This window comes from Rattus norvegicus, chromosome 13 (genome assembly GCF_036323735.1).
Source record: "Rattus norvegicus strain BN/NHsdMcwi chromosome 13, GRCr8, whole genome shotgun sequence".
Taxonomy (NCBI): domain Eukaryota; kingdom Metazoa; phylum Chordata; class Mammalia; order Rodentia; family Muridae; genus Rattus; species Rattus norvegicus.
Window position 1 is genome coordinate 65,560,710 of NC_086031.1, and position 23,295 is coordinate 65,584,004.

At 40.8% G+C, this 23,295-nt stretch overlaps 1 protein-coding gene across 6 annotated transcripts in view; it reads right to left on the reverse strand.

The window, feature by feature from the left end:
• Hmcn1 (hemicentin 1) overlaps positions 1-23,295 on the reverse strand; it is a 469,150-nt gene that overhangs the window by 395,178 nt on the left and 50,677 nt on the right. The window contains exon 1 of one of the 6 annotated variants that reach the window (XM_039090459.2): positions 14,068-15,045. Coding sequence is in view for 1 of the 2 variants with exons in the window: in XM_039090456.2 (XP_038946384.2) it covers positions 13,747-13,783 (37 nt within the window). In the remaining variant the exon portion in view is untranslated. 6 annotated transcript variants of the gene reach the window in all.

Below are 23,295 nucleotides of genomic sequence, written 5' to 3' on the forward strand. Positions count from 1 at the left end.
TGACCTTCCCACGTGGAAAAAAAGGTTTCAGCAAGAGACCAGAAAGATTGGGACTGCGGTATCAGTGATTGGCTGTCCCCTCTTAAACATGACAGTGTCAATGCTGTCTCTACTTTTCCCTTGCTGACTCTTGGCCTTCCCCCAGCTAGAACCAATTCCAGGTGCTTGCCCTAATGACGTTTTCAAAACTCCTAAGACAAAATGTACTTAAATGCCTCAACCCACACACCAGGGTAGTGGTACTGAGTCACTCCTGCTAGGATGTTACCCAATGCTGACCACCAGTTTTTCCACCTCGTGTTCCAAGCTGCCTTTATTGCTAATCAGACACAGATGGCACAAGCATCCTAGTCATACATCATTATCTAAAACTTATGCTCTGATGGACAAAGTAGAGATAAATAAACTGTTTTAATCTCTTAGTCTGGATCTAATAAACTGACCTACGTTGGAAGTTGCCATGGGAATGAACTCCCTGTGAGAGTTGAAAGTTGGTATCCAGACATGGTAATATGAAATTCTGGTTACCTTTCTTTGATCAATTAAGATATTACAAGCATCCCTAGAGGTGTTGAAATAGTCAGCAGATGCTTCAACATACAATGCTGCCCTTCAAACGCTAAAGTAGCAGCATTATCCACTCTACAGAGTCAGGTGAGCATAAGGGTCGATAGACCTTTGTTACTAGCTGCCTGAACTCTGCTCTTCGAGTCCTTCGAGTTTCCTCCCTGACCAGTCATTCATCCTCTGAAAATGGGAAACAAGTTGTATTATTTTCACGATATGTCAAAAGAATGTCTTGACCTCCTGATCCCAATTTTTGCCTCTGTAAAACTTAGTCCATGAACTCTGGCCTGAATGTTGATGCTGGCTCCAACCGTGACACAGTGCCATGTATAAACTAACGCTACAGGAAAGTGGTAGGAATGAGCACAGTGAGTTAATATGTAAAACATATAAGATGGTGACTATGTTTAGCAAGGAATCCCAGTCATCTACAAGTCTTAGGTGCCTGTGATGTAAGTGAGGACAATCTGAGAGGAACAGGAACAAGCTCGTGTTTTAAAATGGGGTTTTTAATAGATAACCAGGATGAGAAAGATTGACTCTGTTGACTGCTGAACCTGTGAGAAGGCAATCTATCACAGGAGGAGCACACAGTAGTGTGGTACACAAGTGCTTACTTCGTGGAAAGGAAGAAGAGGAGAAAGAAGAGACTGGGAACCTCAGGTGACCTGGAGCTCTCCCATGAGGGTTTGCTTCTTAAAGACCCCAACAACTTGGGATAGGGGTATTCTGTGACTTAATCACTTAAGAATTTTAGGGTGCATTTAAAATCCAAACTGTAGCATTGGTCCCTAAAGATTACTGTACACATAGTTTGAAAGTTAGGGGAGACTTAAATATTTGCCTAAAATCAAAACATACTGTTTTTGAACAATTGGGGTAAGTGGTTGGCTGGCTGGCTGGCTGGTTGGTTGATTGGTTGGCAGGTTGGTCGGTTGGTTTGGTTGCATTGGGTTTGGTTTGGTTTGGTTATTCCTAGCCTACATAGCCAAACATGTTATCATGGACATTAGGAACTAGATCTCTTGGATTGATTTTTAGCAAAACTGCCTCTTTAGTAAGTATCCCATGGAGCAGAGATTTTTAAAGTTCTCATAGGATCTAAATGCCTGCTCTCATTTAACAAGTCTCCCTGCAATATTTTCTGTCTAATCACACAGCTAAACAGCATGGGTAATGAAATATAGTATGTACTCAGAAGAATCCTACTTGATTGATATACTTACAAGCTTATTAATGAAGAAGAATAAAATAATAATTTATAAATAATTTTTATGTCTTGGAATTCCATTTACCACTGAGCAAAATATACTGTCCCTTTTTAGAGTGAATAAAACACAAAAAAAAGGCTAAGATCAAAAACTCAGGTGATAACAGATGTCGGCAAGGATGTGGAGAAAGAGGAGCATGCCTCCATTGTTGGTGGGATTGCAGACTGGTACAACCATTCTGGAAATCAGTCTGGAGGTTCCTCAGAAAATTGGACATGGTACTACCTGAAGACCCAGCTATACCACTCCTGAGCATTTACCCAAAAGATGCTCCAACATATAACAAAGACACATGCTCCACTATGTTCACAGCAGCCTTATTTATAATAGCCAGAATCTGGAAAGAACCCAGAAGCCCTTCAACAGAGGAATGGATACAGAAAATGTGGTACATCTACACAATGGAATATTACTCAGCTATCAAAAACAATGACTTCATGAAATTCATAGGCAAATGGATGGAACTAGAAAATAACATCCTGAGTGAGGTAACCCAATCTCAACAAAATACACATGATATGCAGTCACGATAAATAGATATTAGCTCAAAAGTATCGAATTACCCAAAATACAATCCACAGACCACATGAAGCTCAAGAAGAAGGATGACCAAAGTGTGGATGCTTCAGTCCTTTTTAGAAGGGGGAACAAAAATATTCGTAGGAGGGGATATGGAGACAAAGTTTGGGGCAGAGACTGAAGGAATGGCCATTCAGAGACTGCCCCATCTGGGGATCCAGCCCATAATATATACAGCCACCAAACCCAGACAGTATTGCTGATGCCAAGAAGTGAACGCTGACAGGAACCTGATATAGCTGTCTCCTGAGGGTCTCTGCCAGAGCATGACAAATACAGAGGCAGATGCTTGCAGCCAACCATTGAACTGAGAACAGGGTCCCCATTGAAGGAGTTAGAGAAACGATTGAAGGAACTGAAGGGATTTGCAACTCCATAAGAACAACAATACCAACCAGCCAGAGCTCCCAGGCACTAAACCACCATCCAAAGAGAACACATGGACAGACCCATAGCTCTAGCTGCATATGTAACAGAGGCCTTGTTGGGCACCAATGGGAGAAGCCCTTGTCTTGCCAAGGACCCCCCACCCCCATCCCAGTGTAGGGGAATGTCAGTGCAGGGAGGCAGATGGGATGAGTGGTTGGGTCAGGGACCACCCTCCTAGAAGAAGGGGGAGAAGGGGTAGGATGGGGGTTTATGGACAGGAAACCGGGAAAGGGGATAACATTTGAAATGTAAATAAAAAATGCAATAAACTTTATTCTACCTGGCAAGTAAAAAAACATAATAAATAAATATATCCAGTATATGGTCACATTTTCTTGAAGCCAAATCTAACCATTGCTTGTAGTAGTGTACATTCTCTTTCATTAAAAGGGAGGTGTTCTGACCTCACCTTACCGAGCATGATGCACACTTTATATTAAAGAGAGTATGTGCCTGTGTGCTTATGCGTCTGTGTGTTTAGAGTCCAAGAAAATGTCCAGCTCCTGGGGCATCTTATTAGTATATGCTGAAAGAAAATAAAATATAATCTGGTATAAAATTATACTGCTGTATATGATAGCAAAGCTAAGCCTAAAAACAATAAAAGCAAAAGAGAAAAGGCACTCCTATTAAACTTCAAACTATTTTATATTGCATGTATAAATTAATATGTGGGCTTCATAGCATGGTATACAAATTTTCTTGTAAAATTATTGATAGAAATTTTGGTTTTGCCAAATAAGTCCACCCTCTGGAAGACTCCATTTCTTATTCAGTATTGGAATGCAGTGCCACCTGCTGGTCCTTCTATATCCACGCTAGTCACCTTCTTCAGTCCAGTCAGTCTTCCCTAAAGTGTGTTTACTCAAAAGCCACTTAGAAGGGTACACTTTCCAAAGCCATTAAGATTTGATTTTTTTTTAAAGAAAATATCTTAAGGTGAATTATGGGAAAATCCCTCTGTTACTGAACTTCAAAAAAATCCATCGCAAATTATCTCAGTTTGCACTTACTAAGTAGAAAAGTTTAAGGGATGAAGTTCCTTATAAAGTTTACATTTTAACTATACCATTAAATAAAGCATCAGAGGTTAATACCTATCCCTTAACCGCTTTTAACCTTAATAAATGATCTAAAGTTACATAAGTATGGGATTTTTTCATTGTTTCATACAAATATCAACTGATATTTCTGTTATGGGTCAAATTCTCTTCCGGGCTTTGGAAAACGGAACTGACAGAGCTGATGTGGTGTTTATAGTGTAGTTAGGGAGAAAAGTTGGACGAATGCCCACTCAGGTTGTTGCTATAAACTTCAATCAGATGCAGTGAGGAAGCCATCAGGAAATGCTCTCATAAGAGAAGCATTTGGAGACTGCACTCGTGCACACTTACAGAGAAAATGTGCAGTCCTGAGATCTGTGAAACCGCCCTGTTGTAAGCTGGGACACGGACCGCTATACATTCTCTTTCATTAAAAGGGAGGCGTTCCGATCTCACCTTACTGAGCACGATGCACACTAATGAAGAGAGTACGTGCCTGTGTGCTTGTGCATCTGTGTGTTTAGAGTCCAAAAAAATGTCAAGGTGGGGATCACTAAGAACCAAGAGGCAATTCCTTGGACAACTAAATTGCCAAAGTCATGTACGATGCTTTCTCCTGCAACTATTTAGTGAACGGTTTCTTTATTCTTTTTTTTTTAATCTAAAATAGCACTTTTTCTCCAAAAACCTCCTATCTGCATGAAATATTTAACTTTAAAAGCTCACAAAATGAAGGACCAAGGGCCATGGCTCGGTGGTGATGCTCTTGAAAGGATGAACCAATGGATTCCAGCCCAGCAGTACAAACAAACGCAGAGCTCCCATGTGGCGTCCTTGGTCCATGCAAAACAGATCAGACGGTTTTCACTTCTAGGGTCTCAAGTATCATGTGTCAAAGAATGAACAGATAACCAAAGAACATGACAACATAAAAAGCTATTTCAAATAAGAAGTCATTTCCATTTTTTCTTGGAGTTGGGCACAGTGAGTCACTGTGGCTTGGGCAATGAGACAGTACCAGTGAGCTTGGATTATAGTCCCTTCCTCCACATCAGTCATTTTCAAGACGATCCAATCTGTTTTGGATGTTCTCATTGATTTGAACTTGTGGGCGTACATTTGTGTTAGGTTTTTCAAAACTCATCAACTAGAGGACAAAAATTAGTGTTGCAGTCACAAAATGTTTATTGAGAGGAAGTTGGTCAAATACATTAGACCAAGTATAACAGGCTGTTCCCGTTTATCATCTCAATTTCTGTCTAAAGAATAATATATTATTCAGTAGATGTGAATTTATTAGCATTTTTCATATCTAAGTTTCATAGATGGATGCAATGCATTCTGGGAATATCTACCCTCCCCCCTGATGCCCCCAGACTTCTCTAAACACATCCTCTGCCCAACTTTAATTCATTCTGTTGTTGTTTTGTTTTGTTTTTAACCCCACCGGTGCATTCAATTAGTGTGCCCATATGTGCATGAGAGTATGGCCATCCAATGGTGCATGGGCAATCCACCAGGGGCCACACCCTGAAGAAATATGACTCTCTCTTCCCCATTAGCCGTCACCTGTGATTATGTATGTACTAAGCTGGGAGTTAGGCACCATGTGTCCCTTCTCTATGATAACATCGACCCAATTGATCTTGTGTAGGTAAACCGAACTGCTATGAGTTCATGAGTGCAATGGCTGTGTCACATCCAGAAGACAGATTCACAGCAGTCAAACATGACCACTACTCTCTTTGTGTCCCTAAGCCTTGGAGAGAGATGTAAAAAAAAAAAAAAAAGATGTACCAGTTGCGGCTGAACACTCTGTGGTCACATTATCTATGCATTGACCGGTTCTGAGTCTCAGTATTACTCATGTCTCGCACACTAAGAAGCTTCTCTGATGAGGCCTGAGAATTGCATTAGATTTGCAAACTCTCCGTCTGCCACAACTGCATGTTACCTAGACACTGGCTGGTTCTCCAGTTGACTGAGTAATCTGAAGTCCTAATCGTCAGGATTCGCCTTAAACAGAAAGTGAGTGACCTTTCCGGACATGACTGATATTTACAGCAAGTCTTGTACCTCACAACTTTCAAGGCAATGCCCTGGTGCATAACCCCATTAATCAGGTAACCTCAAGATTTTTAAGGAGTTCTAAAGCGGAGAACTGAATAAGGAATGCCAAGAAGGAAGATACCGTGGATTATTTCCCCCATGTTCACTACGTTTCTTTAGATCAAAGTTAAAACAGTTCGATGAAGGCATAGATGAATGAGCCTATACATTTTTGTAGAAAGGAAAACAGTGTCCCTTCCTTCTCTTTCGTCAGTTTCTAGTTTTAATGAGAACACCGGGTATAACGAGTGCACATTCATAGACTTTTACCAAAAAAGACGCGTTTCCATTTCAAGCAGGTTGAGGTGTGGAGAATAGCATAGAAAAGGTATTGAGCTCAATTGACAAAGCACTTTCAAGAGGACAGAAGACAGATGCTTCTTGGTATAGGCTATAAAACCAATCTCCAAGAGCCCTGGGCTATCAGTTTCTCTAACAGTCCTTCTTGAGGTCAAAACTATAAAGTGATTCTTCTCCCCGTAGTTTTGTGAGTTTTTTCTTTAAATAATGCTTTAAGATCATTCCTCTCTAAAGTCTTAGATGTCAGACACATGGAAATGAAATAAACCAATACACCGAGCTGGTACACATACGAAAATTTGAGATCGCCTTTTACAACAATTGAAAACCATTCCGTGACAAACTAAACTTGTTTGAGAGATGGGGGTGTGGGGTGGATTTGTTTTTTAATAAACAAATGCAGATGTCGAGGGGGAAACGTTTAGATTTTTGACACTGCTCTTTGCCGACACAATTGCCAAATGTTTTCCATAAGCAAACAATGTTGAAACGTCTGAATACTTCTTCATGGAACCCCCACCCAGATGAACTCTGGAAAATGGAATTTACCAATTTACTGTTAATGAATTTATGTATGTGATACTTCTGATCAATAAAACTGTTACTTTTTTTTTTACTTCCTTCCCATGTGTTTTTATTTAAACAGTTATGGGAAGAATTCGGGGCTTATCCATGTTGTATGTATCTGAGATATACACGTATAGTTGGGATTTATTCAATTGTCATCAGCCTTTAGGACCATAAAGCTTCATGCAGACTGATTATGGATGTGATGTCCTATTTGTCAAATAAAATAGTCTGAATTCGTCTTTCTAAAAGTAACCGAGTGCAAAGTTGCTCTGCCACGTGTGATAGCCCATATTTGTAACCCAGCCTTTGGCAGAATGAGGTAGGAAGATCACTGTGAATTCTAGAATAGTCTGGAACTGTTCAATTGTCAAGGGGAAATAGTCCAAATTTCACTAAACAAATTACTCTTTCTAAACAGGAAGATGTCAATGATCATGAAAAAAAAATCATAAAGGAGGTTCTTGAGAAAAGTGCACAAACAAGTGTGTCAAAGTACTGTGCAGACCAAGCAGCCCCGTAAACAGTGTTGGCGAGCTTGCGTGGTCCAGTTATTTCCTCACTGTTGATGTTCTCACTATTGAGACCTAACCATGCATAGCCAAAGGAGCCCCATAACACAGACTCAATATTACAGCAAACAGGACAACGCTACAAAACATATCTGAATTCTGCAACAAGAAACTTCAAGCTTCCGATAGCCAGAGGTAGGTGTTAGAACTGACTGACCAAGCATCCTAACTTTCACGGGTGGTGAGGAGCAAGGTAACTCACAAAATCCTGGAAGTGCGCTCAGTCTCTAGTAGTTCTAAGGACTTCATCCCTGAATGGCCCTACAATTCAAATACCAAACTTGAGCTGCATAGAACTCATATGACAAACAGGATTGTCACCTAAAAAGGGGGAAAGCCCACCTTTTCATTAACACCACCTTTCTGACTTCATCAACCAAGCAAATAAGGGTAGACAGTAAAAATTATGAAGCATATACATATATGCTAAATGATTTCATGATTAAATTATAATTACAACATATTTTCACTCCCTCCAGTCATATATATATATCCATCCTTCTCAGTGTACATAAAGTTTCTAGACATAATTCTTAGAAATTTATAGAAGTTATTTGTGTATAATCATATGTACTTGCTTTCATTCAGTGTATCAGAATATCAGAATTTTAAAATCTATTATACCTCAAATTAGGAGTGTTTCCAAGGTTTTTTTTTTTTTATCAGTAAATCATAGAAGAAAGTCTTTCAAATTACTTGGGAAAACTGCCAATTTTCTCGCAGAACATAGTCTAGTCTCCGTCATTGTTTTGGAAATGGGGTATTCCTGTGGTAAAGGAAAATATTTGGCTTCTAGCTCCTTCTTCAGCATATGTTAAGAATGAGAGACATGTTAATAAAGTGTCTATGAGCCGTTTGGGGTAAAATTCGATACTGTAAGGTAAGTCAGGACATAATTTGACAAAAGGTAATTGCCCATTAGAATCCTTTGGCTCTGGATCACAGAGGAGGGTGGGTAGAGTAACCTTGAACAAGTGGTCTGGTATAAATTAATAACACTCCATCGCGAAGAGCTGCCCCATTACATACTGCTGCTGCTATTTCCCTTCTGAATTCTTGGGAGTCTTGTGAGAGTTGCCCAAAGACCCATGCTGGATGCCATCACATCATTAAGAGTCAAAGAAAGAAATATTGACCTGCCAAGAAAATGGGATTGCTAACCTCTCCTCTAGTCCAATGCCTGGGAGTAGGGAAAGAGAATGTCTTTGAAGGAATCCCTTCCTTCACGGAGTTTATCAAGTTATAAAGATCAGAATGTAATCTGAAACACAGCCACAGATTTATTCCCATGAAGGAAAACTCGTGTGAAGCAATACAGGCCATTCAAAAAATTCATGGTTTAAAGCAACATGGAATGACGGCAACTCAGAGACCACTTGGGAGGCTTTACGTGATTTTTCAATTAAATATTCTTATAATTATTTGGAAATCTCAACGGCAAGCAGGAACCGCGTCTCCCTGCCCAAAATTAAGTCAGAAACTCCATGTCTTAAATGTTTTTTAAAGGACAGTGTTTTCCCTTGCTTTACTGAACATTGTGTCTCCAGAAGTATTTCCTTTTAGAAAGTCGGTAAGGCTATACCACTTAATTTGTTATCTCTTATCTTTCAGATTGCAGGGGAAAGAAATCTTCTTGTCATAAAAGAATTTTTGCAAAAAGGATCCAATGTGGAAATATAAAATGTATAAATACTCAGGATGTGATATTAAAAGCAGGAGGAATGCAAGGCCCATTATGACAAGTTATAAATAATGTCAAAAGGTTGTTTTCACGGAGGTTAGCACCGTATCAAAATTGGCCAAAGAAAGTGTTTGAGCCAGAACTGGTTTCAAAAATGTGTGTAACTGAGCACGAGTGGTGTGTGTGTGTGTGTGTGTGTGTGTGTGTGTGTGTGTGTGTATCTGTGTGTGTATCTGTGTGTGTGTCTGTGTGTGTGTCTGTGTGTGTCTGTGTGTGTGTGTCTGTGTGCATGTGTACAGGGTGCGTGCGTGAGTGTGTGTATGTGTGTATGTGTGTCTGTGTGTGTGTCTGTCTGTCTATGTCTGTGTGTGTGTCTGTGTGCATGGGTGCGTGTGTGTGTGTGTATGTGTGTATGTGTGTTGTCTGTCTGTGTCTGTGTGTGTGTCTGTGTCTGTCTGTGTGCATGGGTGTGTGTGTGTGTGTGTGTGTGTGTGTGTGTGTGTAGATGGTGTATTCACGAGTATATAAGTGTGGATCGGTGTACAATAGCAACCTGCATATGTATTAATGTGTTTTACACATGTGCATGCGCACATGACTGAAGGTCTTAGATTTCTTTCCTCAAGTATATTTATCCTGCATGTGCTAAGAAACAATCTTTTGAACTGTGAAGAATATGTTGCAGAGTCAAAATACTATATACAACTATTCAGAGCAAGAAATGTGGAATAGAAAAGGCTAAAAAAAACAACAAACAACACTTTGGGCCCAAAACATGACAACTTTTTTATCACGATTTATGTAACTTTCATAGTGAAAATCATGCTGAAATGCTAAAAAGGTTTTGTATCATTCAAGATTTTTAGAATATTCTTAAATAGACTAAAGGCTTTAACAGGAAACTTGCTTTCTTTTAAAATTATCAACATATGAAAAGCTCAAACACTAAGTATTCAACCTCTTGATAAGGACTGTGACAACTACAGTTCAAAGGTACTCCATGTAAATCATTTTTTTAATTGGAGTAAGGTTAATGCAACCTTCTCACTGTATCATCTGCATCCAGCTGAATTAAATAAACACCATCCAAACACAGTAGGCACTTTACATTTGTTTTCATGTTGGACCAGTACAAACATTTACAGTGTGTTACATTTAATTTTCAAATTCAAATTAAAAGATGTTTTTTCTAAGAAGGAGGTCACTTTGTCAAACGTCCGTAAAGATGTTGCTGGATGCAACTCCTCAAGCAGGAGATGGAAAATGGAGAAAGGCCCTCTGCGTTAGGAACAGGAGAGCTGCCGACTTAAGAACGAGAACACAGAGGGGGAAATGCAGTCAGGATGTAATGGGAGACGAATAAAAAAAAACTTTACAAAAATAAAGAATGTGGGCTCTGGAGTTTGACTGTTCAAATCTGTGTCCTTTCAGTTGTTTGGGCATTTAACAGCATTATTATTTCTTCATTAATAAAATAAAGACCAGAGCAGCTACTCCATAACTACTTCCTGTAGTCATTGCACATTTAAATGAGTTAACAAACAAAAGCATTTAGAACTGCACAATCTCTTAATAAAAACCCACATACTCCTATTATTATCAGTCTGTCACTTATAGATGCTAAGATTCACCCTACAGTCAGTTCTGATTTTCTTTAGCTAGTCGCCCGCTATAACAAGAAACATTTCCTCCGTGAATGAAAGGGATGGCTCCTCTTTTGTTGACCCATTCTTAGTGGAATAGGAGGTATGACTCATGTATAAATGTAGCCCCAAATGGGATTGATTAGGGCTCATGTTCTCCCTGCCCCCGGATCAACTCAAACCCTGGCCCTACAGGAGCCTTTCAGACAGAACATGGAGCTGACACACTGTGCTACCCAGATCTCCAGAAGTGCTTATGCTTCAAAGATCGGTATTAAACATGTGGTAAAGAGCCAGAGACAGTGGCAGAGAGTGAAGGGGGAGGGGGAGGAAGTGTGTGCTGCAGCAACATCCTGCTTTTCCAGACTACATTTGCAAAAGCTCGAACACTTAAAATATTTGTCCCATAAAAATAAGCTGAAAGATGTTCTGAGGAAGCACAGAGGTGCAAAGTTTCTCCTCTCGGGTATGATGCAAGGTCTACAATGGGTCCCATAAAATTCAGATGTCTCCGTCGAACTCAGTACGTGCCCCTTACCTAACTCAGTACATCTTGCTCTCTAGATGAGGGCTCTACCACTGAGCTAAATCAGAACCTCATCAGTCAATTGCATTTGACAGTTGAAAATCTGTCACTGCTACCTAAACGTTATTATCTAGTCATAAATCCTTTGCTCTTTCCCAGAGGGGAAATTCTTGATCTTTGTGGCCTCTCTACTTGATAACTCGTGGGTTGGAGGCAAAACTTGCTATTCATTTTAAAAGGATTTGGGTAAGATGGATACAAAAATACTATAGGAATAATACACTGTGGGATAAATCTTACTGTAATCGTAAGGGTGAGAAGCATTTGAAGGTCTTGAAATTTGAAGGATCTGAAAGATACAATTCCATTTCACAAGCATCTCGTGCCCCCAGTCTAAGTAAACTGCATGAACCTTCCATAAAAGAAAACCATGAGCGTAGGGAAAATCTGCCATCAAATTGATTTAAATGATGCAAGGTGTATTTTCTGAATCTGTTCTACTTCCCAAAAACAAATCCCAATGGTGTAACTAACCAAGTAGTAACACCATATCACTAGGTTAATGGTGCTGCTGACTGAGGAAACCACAGCGAGCTGTCTCCCTGTGCTTCAATACAAGGCACTTTCTTTTATAGCAGTAGTAAGCCAGGGTCTTGCCCTGACATTCTGAGCCCCTCTGAAGTTTAAAGCTAAGAATTTAGAAACATTGTAAAGGCAACTGCTACAATCACCACAGGAAACAAGACAAATACAAGTGTCCACAGAAACAAGGCAAATAAGGACGCATTTAAGAATGTCCTAAAAGTGACAGAAACAGACATATAAGTGATGGGGTTGCACCAAAATGAGAGATTTGTGTGATGCAAAAAAACAAAAACAAACAAACAAACAAAAAAAACCCTTTTTTTTTCTGATGATTTCTTTTTTTAACCTGAGGGTGAAGCACAGGTTTGCTAAGTTGTATCTGTGCAATTCAGTGCCTTGGTCTATGACCATCAAAGCTAGGTATCACCTTAACTTTAAATTAAAAATGTGCTTCATGGAAAAGAATGCACCTTTGAACTTGCAAATGCTTTGAACTGAAAGCCTTATAATTATTTTTAAAAGTCTGGATTCATAAAATTTCCTAAAGACAGTGATGTGTGAGGCTGTTGGTTACCCTAACATCTTCCACAAGCTGAGGTAAACTGTGTAAATTTGAGAGTAAACCAGGCTTTTTCTTTGCTTCAGGTAGGCAGTGAAGCACTTACAAGAGGCATGAAAGAAAAAGACCTTAGGTATCTGACTGTTCTGAACTAGTTCACAATCAGGGGCTGTTCGTGGATACTTGAAAACAAAGAGTTTATATTTGCTGACAGCCCAGAGACCCACAAGGATCATCCTGAGAACAACAGAGTAGCAGCCAGTAAGCAATGACCAACATTTACTGGATCCTGGAATTTCAAACCAGGAAGGGAAGCATGAACACACTCTGTCTCCATGTAAGCACTTGGTCCTCCTGAATGACAGAGCTGGAGCTAACTTCTGTCAAGCTTACAAAACGTATTCTTACAGGAGCTGAGAGGAAAGATTTAACAGAGACCAAGAGAAAAGTGTGTGTTCAAAGGTACTATCAGAAATGTACGTGAGGAGATTAAAAAAGAACTGGGGCTTTGCTTAGCCTCCCTCCCCTGTTTCTAAGCAGGCAGCGTCTTTTCAAAACTGCTTTTCCATCTCATCCTGGTCTGTCCCTTCACCTGCCTCCTTTTCCTATAATCTGGAAAGAGCATTGTTCACTAGAGATTCACAGTTCAACTCTTTCTCCCCGCCACCGCAAGTCCTTTAGGAAGGTAAGATGGACTGGGACCAAAGAAAAAATGCTATTAGACAAAACGTAATGGATCTGTCTTCTTAAATGACCTCATGGGGTATGAAGAGGCTGAAACCACCAAAATATCTAAGTTAGGAAGTTTATGAAGGATGAAGATCATGTTCTCTTTCTTCCTCTCCCCCCCCCCTTCTTCTTTTCTTAAATCTTGCCATGTTTACTTCCCGAAGGCACTCCTTGTGTGGATTTTGTTCTGTTGATTTTGACGGAAACTCTAATAAGGACTCCTCCATCACTGACTGTCACTGTAGAGTGGAGCCAAGAAGTTCACAGAGAATCCTCGCATCCCTCTCCTCGCATCCCTCTCCTCGCATCCCTCTCCTCGCATCCCTCTCCTCGCATCCCTCTCCTCGCATCCATCCATCTCACAAATGAGAGATTTGTGTGATGACAAAAGAAAAAAAAAAGTCAGCATCCAGTGAACCAAAGGGAAAAACCGCTCACACACACAGCACTCGGAGCCCTGGGTTCTGGTGACTTACTCGCTCTGCCATACATGCTTACTCTCTTTCTAATTAGATTTCAAGTCTTTCAAGATTCTACAGCCTAAAACAAGACAAGAGAATAGCTCTGCGCCCCTAATCCTCCTTACCGCCATCCCATCTCTCTTCTCCTTTTCGCACAAACATCCAACTGTGTATTTATGATAACCTCCTCTTCATCTGCATGAAAGACCCAACTGGTGTCAAATCTGGCCTCTGGCCTCCAAACTTCACTAAAATATAGCTTGGAGTCAAGTCACAAGAGATCCTCATGATAGTACTCCACGCAAACGCCGTTCCCTCTCCATCTCCATGAACTTCCAGCCACATTGGGCACGACTCTGTCTTCCTGAACCAGTCTCTGTCCTTGCTGATGCATCGCCCTGCTCTTTTAGAATCGTGTCTCTCAAGGGCTGACTCTTTCTCCTTACTTGGTCAATAAAGATCTTGGAGTTCCTAGAGGATCTTTTCCAGGCCATCTTAACTGCATTCTTCCTGGGCGATTTCATCCTTGGCAAGACCTTCAGTTAACAGTCACGACAATGGTGGACTGCACTGGTCCACTGTGGTGCCGCGCATGCGTGCATCTCTCATCTAATGCAGCTTCCCTATGATGACGCTCCACTGCCGTGGTGTCCAGTCCATTTTTACTAAAGCATCCTGTCCATCTCCGGGGAGGTATCAAAACAAAAATTCATAATTTCACTTCTACCTTAGAACCTGGTTCTTTCTTAGAGTCTGTCTGCCGTCTATGGAGAGAGTATCTGTCCATCCAGTTAGTCCAATTCAAAATGCAGGCAATGTCAATCTTGAGCCTTCGCTCGCTCACATTCCTCCCATACCTAAGCCATACCCATTTTACCTACTGAACAGCTTTCGAATGTTTCAGTGCCTTCCCATCTGCTCAGCTACAACCTTGTTCCTTGATTTGTCTTCTTGGCTTCCAAAGATCCCAGACTATAGGAGAGGCCCTAAGACTCCCTTTGTAAGGCACTAGGAAGTCTTCTTTAATCCATTGCCCATGGGAAACAAAGTAGACATAAGCACTGTTAGATCATAAACCAATCAAACCCCTCCAGTGTTAGAATGGAACCCCCTAAGCACAGACTACATTAATCTGCATGATCTGCCGTCCACCTTCAGAAACCCCCGTGTCTTTTACTTCTCTTACTTGGTTTGCACATTCTTCTCCCATAGGATATTTTCTTTCTGTCTTTTCCTAAACCGTTCTTTCCTCTGCCATTCCCCTTGTTAGTTCCCGTTTCTCCCGGGTTTTTAGTTTCGTCTCTCCTCCTTTGTGGAGAAGCCGTGCCTCCCTCCACTAATTCATACTCTCCAAGCTACATTTTAGATTTTCAACTGTTTAATTTGACTATTTAATCAATTTCTCTCCCCACAGTCTGTTAGCCAGAGCGGGGCGGGACTACATCTGGTTTTCGTTTTCAGCCAGCCCAATGCCAAGTGAGTGCCTAGCACATTGCAAAGTTCAGTGTCTGCTGAATAGAGGAGCCTCTGAGGGAAGCCGAAACTCACAGCACTGAGCCGTTACAACAACCTGCAGTTGTTGGAGACCCCATGAGAGAAACCAAAGAAGAATGTATCCAGTCCTTTGGGTGGTTATTTTTCGAGAACATTTATTTTTCTTAGCACGCAAGTGATAATATCCTAGCCAATTGACTTTTTTCTCTGTTTCAGCACTCATCACTAACATGAATCATTCTGAGTTATTGAACAAACCCTAACTAAGAAAGCCTTTCATAAGAGCAGTATATAATTTTCTTCTGGCAAGGAGTATTTGCCTAGTCAGTGTAACAGGAGGAAGAAGAGGAGAGGGGAAGAAGAGGAGGAGGCAGAAGATGAGGAAGAGAAAGAGGAAGGAAAATGAGGAAGAAAATGAGCGGCTATAGAACTGAGTTTATTCGTTTTGACATTATCATGAATTTATTTACTTTTAAATGTACCAAAAATAACTCACCTTTTACCTTGTACAATTTTTTAAAACCTGAGAAGTTCTGAGCAGTGACCCAAAAGGAATGGAACTAATTTCTTAATAGAATTATTAGAACCAGTCATCTATTTTCCTAGCCGACACACAAATACATAGTTTTAAATACTTTCCTTTCCAAAAGAACAAAACTGAAAAAAAGGTTGTCAGAGCGTTGTGTCTCGTGTGTATCCTACATATGCCCTGTAGGGTGAATTTGTTTTCTCTTTTAACAAAAGAATTCATAAATAGTAAAGTCGCCCATAAGCTGATTTTAATTAACACAATGACTGTAGACATGTAAGCTTTATTGAAACATATAATTTATCTACAAGACTGTTTAAACTAGGAATGATTGTGATTGCTCCACTTGTAATTATTTGTAATAATCAATTAGGAAATATGTCTTACGGATTAGGTGTTAGCCATGAACCTTCAAAACAACCTGTGAAATACAACTTGTGTTTAATTAAATTACAGACTTAGGCACTGAAGCTTGAAAATGCAAAAGATTAAACAGATGGCTGCAATTTAAATAAGGCCTGGGAAGTTTTTCTGTTATGATCTTCGAAAACTACACACTCTCGGCCAAGTGGATTTCAGCAAAGGTGCTAAGAACATGCATTGGAAGGAGCGTGGTCCTTAGTGAGTAGTTCTCCCGTGAGTAGTGCCGGGAGAATGAGACATCTGCATTCACAAGAAAGATGCTGGACCTCGGACTTGCATTAGGTACGAAAATCAACTAAAAATCTGGATTAGAAACTTAGGTAGAAAACCTGAAATTTCAAAAGTATAAATATAACATAAGTACTTCACAACGTTGGAACGGATGGGGAGGTAAGACCCCCAAAACATAGGAAACAAAGGCAGAAGCTGGCAAACAGGGTTACACCAAACTAAAAACCCTTTTGCTCAACAAAAATAATATAATAATAATAATTAGCAGAGTAGATGGAAGAAACCAGACTAAACTATATTTTTGATAAGAGGTTAATTTCTGGGATATATAAGGAACTCCAATAGCAAGGTGGAGAAAAAGAAAGGAAAAAAATCAAAGAAGAAACCCTACTAATTAAAAATGAACACTATAGAGAACATCAGAAAAGATGCGACAGAAGGAATGTGACAGACGAAGGAAACAGGGAAGGGGTTAAATGCCCCTTCTATATAATTAACATTGACAAACAGAAATAAAAGGCAAAAATATGAGCAATAGACTGAGATATGTATTTTCAGAAGAACACACATAAATAGCAAAGCATATTTTGTAAATGTCTCAACAGCATTATTATCGAAGAAATTGAAGGCCAAGCCACAGTGAGATAGGCTGACTCCGTGTTGAATGGATCTTACCAAAAGACAAGGTAAGAACTGGTGAGGAAGTGGAGGAAAGCGAGTCTGGAACACTACAGTGTAGCAGTTACAGAAAACAATAGTAGAGAAAATGAGAACAGAGGCACCATAGACTATGGAGACTCTAGTCCGGATAGAAAGCCAAAGAGAATGAATCTAATGTATTGACAAGACTTCAGGACACCTGTGTTCTATTCACAAGAGCCAAGAACTTGAATCAACCCAACTGATGGGCAGATAAAGAAAATGTGGTCCATATAGACTATGGGATGCCATTCAACTATGGAGTATGAAGTCCTACCTTTCACAACAACACATACAGAACTAGCGACTGTTATAGTGGTAGATAGACTGGACCAGGCACAGACAAACAAATACGGCACGATGGCATTCAACCTATACATGGGACTCAAAGGCTGATCTCACCAGGCAGGGTGGCATATGCCATTATTCCCTGCATTTGGGATGGAGAGGCAAACAGATCTCTGTGAGTTCAAGGCTAGCCCGGGATACACAGTAAGTGGGACAGGCAGGGCTACATATCAAGGCCCTATCTCAAATTAGATAAACAAACAAATGGTTGACATCATAGAGATTACAGAATGATGGTTATCGGGGCTGCAAAGAAGCAGAAGCAGGAGTAATGGCGAGAAAGAGATCCGTGGATGCTAACCGCAGTCAGGAGTAAGTTTTAGTGAACTATTGCACAGACTGGTGACTGCAGACTACGGCAATGGACTGTGCATTCCAAATGGCTAAAAGATGGCTGGTATTCAATGGCCTCACCAACGATAAATGTTTGAAGACAACCTAGATGTATTTAGCCTGAGGTAAAAACCATACGGTGTATGCATGCATCGATGTATTACAGTGGTGCGTGATATTTGTCTTCGGTTTTATTTGTCAGTTAAAAGTATATTTAAAGTAAAGAGGCAACATAGGACAAGCCCCACTAATACAATTTAATTGGTATGTGTTCCTTTAATGAGCATCTACTACGTGTCAGGCTGTGCAATAGCAAATATGGAAACAACCATTTATTTACCTTCGTGTCCATCCTTTCAAATCCACGCAGGAATAAAGTCTTGTCAAAGTTTAAAGGGAAAACCCCAAGGCTGATTCCTTAAGCAACTATATTCTAGAATTAAAGGTTAAAAGAGAGAGAGAGAGAGAGAGAGAGAGAGAGAGAGAGAGAGAGAGAGAGAGAGTTCTTCCTTCTCCTACCCTGGATGTAGTCCTCCTCATGACCTCTCAGTGTAAACAGATCAGGGCTGTTTCTGAGAAGGCTCAGCTATCAGGACAAGTGTGTACATTCAGGACACTCCCTTGAGGAGTGGCTAAGTAGAATCTGGCACCAAAATTCTTATCACAATTCCTTGAGCTGCGTCCTTGGCAAAGGGCAGCGAGTGAGTGAGTTTCTACAAGGTCATTTCAACAATCAGAAACTAGGGAGCCAGGACCCAGTCAGCTCATACATACAGCTCCTGGGGGAAGGGAGTCTCTTGGGAAGAGATTTCAAAAAGTTTCTTTAAACCATTTTTTAGGACTTAATGATTATATGAAATAATGATACTAAAATGTATATTTCTTGGACATCTGGGAAACAAATATTTGAGCTGGCAAGTGAAAGAAAGAAGTAAATCAAAGCAACTACAGTGTCTGTCATTTAGGGGTCAATAACTATGGGAAAGAAATCTCAGAAGCCTAACTATGGCCATCTTTAAAGTCTAGAACTTGACTCTACCGACATCAGAGGAACTCTCTTTCAAGCCCCAGTATCCCCAGAGAACTCATTAAGGTCTTCCTGTGAGCATGTGCACATGTTCACACACACACACACACACACACACACACACACACACACACACACACACACACTTTCTTCCTTCTGTTCCCAGAAACAGACAGGAGATCTTAATGAGGATCTCCTTAACGAGCATTAGCACAAACATTCTTAATAGAGAGGCTTATTTTCTTATAAAATCCATAGTTCGGCAATGGTGTTGGGACAGTTTTTATAAATCAATATATTGCATACATTGTATAAAAGTGAACTAACTCTGCAATCTGGCCTTTCGAGTGATGCTCATAGAATGCATCTCTCAGTTTCAACCATATTTTAAAAAAAAAAAAGTCTTTTCACACATAGGAAGATAAAGCCAAAATAAATAAATGAATAAGGCATCAAGTAAAAACAATATGCCGTAAAATTAAGTGAATCTTAACATTCCCCAGAGCTATCTACTTATGCAGGAGCCTCACAGCATCAGGGGCAGCTGTGGTGGTAAAGTAGATATCACTGGTATTTAAGACAAAGGGACATAGCCTATTTAAACACTGCGTGGAGAGAGCTTTTGATAGTGCCCAACAAAAACTTAACTGGCTAGTTCAGAATTGCTGTCTAGGTCTTCACCCACCTGAATACATAAGGGTCACAACGTCCTATGTCTCTCACTCCAGGTAGAATATAATTCAGTCTTCCTAGATCCAGAAAGCCAGCTGTACCACCTTACCCCTCCCCAAGAACACATAAAGTAGTTTCAGAGGCTCAAACTACCTCAGAAATGCCCCACCTGTCTTAGGCTTTCCATTGCTGTGAACAGATGCCCTGGCCAAGGCAACTCTTATAAAGAAAAACATTTAACTGGGGCCGGCTTACAGGTTCAGAGGTTCCGTCCGTTATCATCAAGGCAGGAAGCATAGTAGCTTCCAGGCAGGCATGGTGCAGGAGGAGCTGAGAGTTCTCCATCTTCATCCAAAGGAAGTCAGGAACAGACTGACTCCAGTGTGGCTGGGAGGAAGGTCTTAAAGCCCTCGCCCAAATACATTCAATACATTCACATCCAAATCCAAGGACCTGAGACATATTCTGAGATGGGAAGAATTGCCCAGATGGTAGATTAATCACAAAAGATTTTACAAAAGAAGAAAATCAGAGAGAGAAATAGACACAAAAGCACACTTTGGGGACAATGAGAGGAAGGAACTGGATGGCAAGAGATGGATGCTGGAATGAATGACAGCTGAAGGGGTGCACTTGGGGGGAGGGGCAGGTCCTGCAGCCTCAGAAGGAGGGTCGCTTCTCTACCTGGATACTTGGATTTTTGACTTTCAAAACAAATAGGTAATAATAAACTAATGTCTTTCAGACGACTAAATTTGTGGAAATTTGGTAATGCAATAATAAGAAATGCCCAGAATTAAGAAATCAGAGCTCAGTCAGAATTCCCATAGACTGTATCAGCTAGAGAGTAAACAAAAAAATTATAAAAATTATAAAACTATAAAAATTACAAAATAATATGAGGGTGTGATGACTCCCTGGTGACTTGTGGGTGGTCGCACAGCACCCTCATCGTGAGTTCGTATGAAACAACATGAGGGTGAGCAAGGGGATGATTGTGACTAGATAGTGAGCTAGACAGAACATGCTGATACGTTAGCTCATGAAACGGGATTTCATCAAGAAAAAAAAAAGGACATGTCGTGGGGGTATTCTTTAATGGATTCTTAAAGTTTGCTTCTTTAAAAAACAGAGGATGTCCAAATGGGACTCTGGGGTCGGGTGGGTCAAGCTCATTTTTGAAATGGTATCCTTCGGAGCTAATGTGTGACCGTGAAATGTGCCATTTGGGTCAATCAGCCCTGCATATTCTGGAGAAACTATTTTCTACTCAAAAAACAAACCCACCCCATCGAACTGTTGATGAAATGTCGGTGGGTCATTTGCACACCTTTCCTGGAAGTTCTAAAGATTTGCACTGTCCGTTAAAATTCTACCTTAACATCTCACTCACGTGAGGACACTGCTTATAGCTCTGGACTCGCTGATGGCTGTGTAGTCCGGCAAGTACAAATAATTCCACTTACTTGCTCTGCAATGGCGCCTTCCAATGTAAACCATCCCTTCTTGTCCTACACCCTCTGAGCGCCCTTCTACAAAGACCTGACCACTGTCTTAATACTTATTGCCATTGATCATATGACTACTTCCTCCTTCGGATGGCATGTCTCATGAGGACAGGATTTACTGTCTCCTCTGCCTCTGTGTCCTCACTGTTTGAAAGGCAGTAGGCGTTTGGAACTGTTTCTTCAATGAGTCTGAGTATCAGTATCCTTCAGTCTCATCCTGCCTTGCACCTAAGGGAACATGCAGCAAAGGACAGGGGAATCGCCTTTTACGCACTCACAATTTGCCTGGGTTTATCTTAGCTGGTAGGGTCGTCCCACACATTTAAGATGGGTGAAAACTTGCCTCGTTTAATTTGAGTTGATGATAACCAGCATCAACCTCTAAACACGTCAGATTTTGTTTGGTTGGCTTTTTTATGTTTTTACGTATATACAAAGACAGAAATATACTCTTAAGCAAATTAACAAACTGAATAAAATCCCCCAAATAAAACATTAAGGGACAAAATGATCTCTTCTGGTTTTAAGACAGCTAAAAAAAAAAACCAAACTATTTTTAAATAAAAGTCTATGCATATAAAGGTGGTGAGACTACACCAAAGTAAACATCTTTTTTCTAGTTTTCTGAACCACAGAATAAGAAAACTACTACAAAGACCTTTGTTCAGTGACTTGTCACTGACAAAATTACAGAGCACTTCTGGGAGAGCGAGTCACTTACCTGGCTCCTGACCCACGTGAGAACTTCACTAGCACCAACAGAACAAAGACTAAGACCAGAGAAGCAGCAGCAGCTGTGCACATGCCCTCTCTCCAGCGGCACCTGATATCTGCCTGTAGGTAGCGTGGATAAGGCTGTGTCTAGTGCTGACCACTGAATTAACATGAATGGAGTGAGAACTGGATATGGTGCAGGTGCAAGCCTGTCATCCCAACACTTCAGACTGTGAGCCAGGAGATTAATGCAAGTTTGAGGCTAGCCTGGTCTACATCGTGAGTTCTAGGCCAGCTAGGATTACATCCGGTGGCCCTGTAAAGAAAACAACAAAATTACAGGGTTTGCCGTACATACCATTATAAGTCAGCCCTCGGGAGGCAGAGGATTTCTATGAGTTCTAAGCTAGCCTTGTCTACAGAGTTAGTTCCAGACCAGCCAAGGTTACGTAGTGATACCCTGTCTCAAAATAAAAAGGAAAGAGGGAAGATACAGGGTGAGATGGAGAGAGGAAAGGAAGGAAAGGGAAGGAAGGAAAGAAGAGAGGGAGGGAGAGAGGGAGGGAGGGAGAGAGGGAAGCAAGGAAGGAGGAAAGCATTTTCAGTGATAAAGCTAAGCGGTTCAAAGACTAGAAAAAAATGACATTCTCAGCATCCATCCATTGTATTGGGATGTAACTTACTGTCTAGTCCTTAACTCCGATCTTGTGAATTCAGCCCTGCTCCCTCTCCCAATTCCAATCTTCTGAAACCATTCTGAAAAAATCACTATCTCTTTGTTTCAATAGCACTCTCAGGATTTTAGAGAGAGAGAGAGAGAGAGAGAGAGAGAGAGAGAGAGAGAGAAGTTAACTTGACTACAAAAATGTTCATTCCAAGCTCAGGTGATGCCTTGTGCTAACCCAGGCCAGGTAGTCTTTGTCAAGCCTCCCTCAATGGCAGCACAAGACCGCAAAGACCTTCACCCCGTCTTTCAAGATTGACACGGAGCCCGCTGTGCTCTACCGTTTTCTCAGCCAGTTGATATAAGCTCGTTCTGTTGTCCTCCTACCTAAACGTTTTCTTCCTCAACAATAGCTTGCACCTCTTTGTTTAAATGACAGCAAATATTTCTTGACCCTGTACTACATGCTACCCAGTTGTTGACACCAACAAAATGGTATCTGTTCTTCCGTGTACTGAAAGGTAGGCATGAAACACAATTCAGTGCAACCCGATAAATGTGACTCCAGCATCTAGGAGCTCATGAGAGATGGTAAATACTTAGAAGCCCAGGAGCTCAGGTCTCAGCTGACTCTGAAGTATCAGAAGGAACTCCTTTTAAGTATCAAAGTTTCATTTCAATAAAGGCAACACCCTGGAAGGAATTAAAACTCAAAACATATACATGAACAGGATAGAATGGGAGAGTTACACTTTGTGGTGGGTTAACTTAACACCACCAGAATGAATGCACCATATTGTCTCCCCCAAAACAATAAAAATGATAAAGGTAAGTGGCTTCAGAGGAAAGGGGTAACTATAACCCCCAGTTACCTCTGACCACAGGACTATACAGAAAGTCTGAGAATGAATGGCTGGGGCAGCCTGGGCTGGACATAATGGAGGATGTAACCAGCAGTTGATGCTAGGAGGCCAGGAATGCCAAGCACCCTGCAGTGTCTGGAAGAGCCCTCCCTTGGGAAGAACTGTCCCA